At 33.2% G+C, this 1137-nt stretch overlaps 1 protein-coding gene across 1 annotated transcript in view; it reads left to right on the top strand.

Annotated features, from left to right (window-relative positions):
• LOC106474030 (F-box/LRR-repeat protein 7-like) overlaps positions 1 to 267 on the top strand; it is a 13701-nt gene extending 13434 nt beyond the window's left edge. The window contains exon 3 of the mRNA XM_013934715.2: positions 224 to 267. Coding sequence (XP_013790169.2) covers positions 224 to 267 — 44 coding nt within the window. The remainder of the gene's footprint in view (positions 1 to 223) is intronic.
• The last annotated feature ends 870 nt before the right edge of the window (positions 268 to 1137 follow it).

Consider the following 1137-nt stretch of genomic DNA (forward strand, 5'->3'; position numbering starts at 1 on the left):
ATAAATATAATAGTACTATCTGTTGTATGTTATCTATATAAATATAATAGTACTGTTGTATGTATCTATATAAATATAATAGTACTGTCTGTTATATATTATCTATATAAATATAAAGTACTGTCTGTTGTATGTTATCTATATGAATATAATAGTACTGTCTGTTGTTGTATCTATATAAATATAATAGTACTGTTTGTCTGTCCATGTAACTACTTCGTAGGGTGTGGATGGATCTTCACAAGAATTGGTATGGAGGTTCACTAAGTCCATGAGGAGGTACATACAAATTACCAGTTGAGTATTTTGTGTTTTGCAGTTTTTATGGGCGTTTTTTTACCGCTACTTCTCCCCTTGTCGATGGATCTTCACCAAATGCCATGAAGGTTTGTTGGGTCCATGCAGAGAAAGAAGCAAATTTTCAGTTTGACATTTTGTGTTTTGCAGTTTTTGTGGGCATTTTTTTTTGTATCAACAATAAATTCTTAGAATTAGCAATACATCTATCAACAATACAGCCTCGAGAATATTCAATATTCATATGCTCTTAAAGAAGACGCTCTATCGTAGTCATTATCATACAATTGTAATATTTGTTAACATTATGGCTTATTTCATTCTATAAAGGAACTGAGTTCAATTTCCTGTAATAACTATATAATGAATTCGCCCAAGTGTGGATGGCATGTTATCATTGGGAGGATAAATACCAATCTTTGGAATATGATTTTCTAAACAATTGTTCCAAACAGTAATATTATGAAGGAGCTGAGAAAATAGCAAGTTGTCACACTGCAGGGGATCAAGGGAGATGTGCAAGCTTCACTCTGTAAACGTTTATACAGTTTTATCTTTAATCTGTTCCGACAACTGTACAACTTAAGACAGACGGAATGTAGAGTTGGCTATACAACTTAAGACAGATGGAATGTAGAGTTGGCTATACAACTTAAGACAGATAGAATGTAGAGTTGGCTATACAACTTAAGACAGATAGAATGTAGAGTTGGCTATACAACTTAAGACAGATAGAATGTAGAGTTGGCTATACAACTTAAGACAGACGGAATGTAGAGTTGGCTATACAACTTAAGACAGACGGAATGTAGAGTTGGCTATACAATTTAAGACAGACGG

The sequence above is a fragment of the Limulus polyphemus genome, unplaced genomic scaffold (genome assembly GCF_000517525.1).
Source record: "Limulus polyphemus unplaced genomic scaffold, Limulus_polyphemus-2.1.2 Scaffold6740, whole genome shotgun sequence".
Classification (NCBI taxonomy): domain Eukaryota; kingdom Metazoa; phylum Arthropoda; class Merostomata; order Xiphosura; family Limulidae; genus Limulus; species Limulus polyphemus.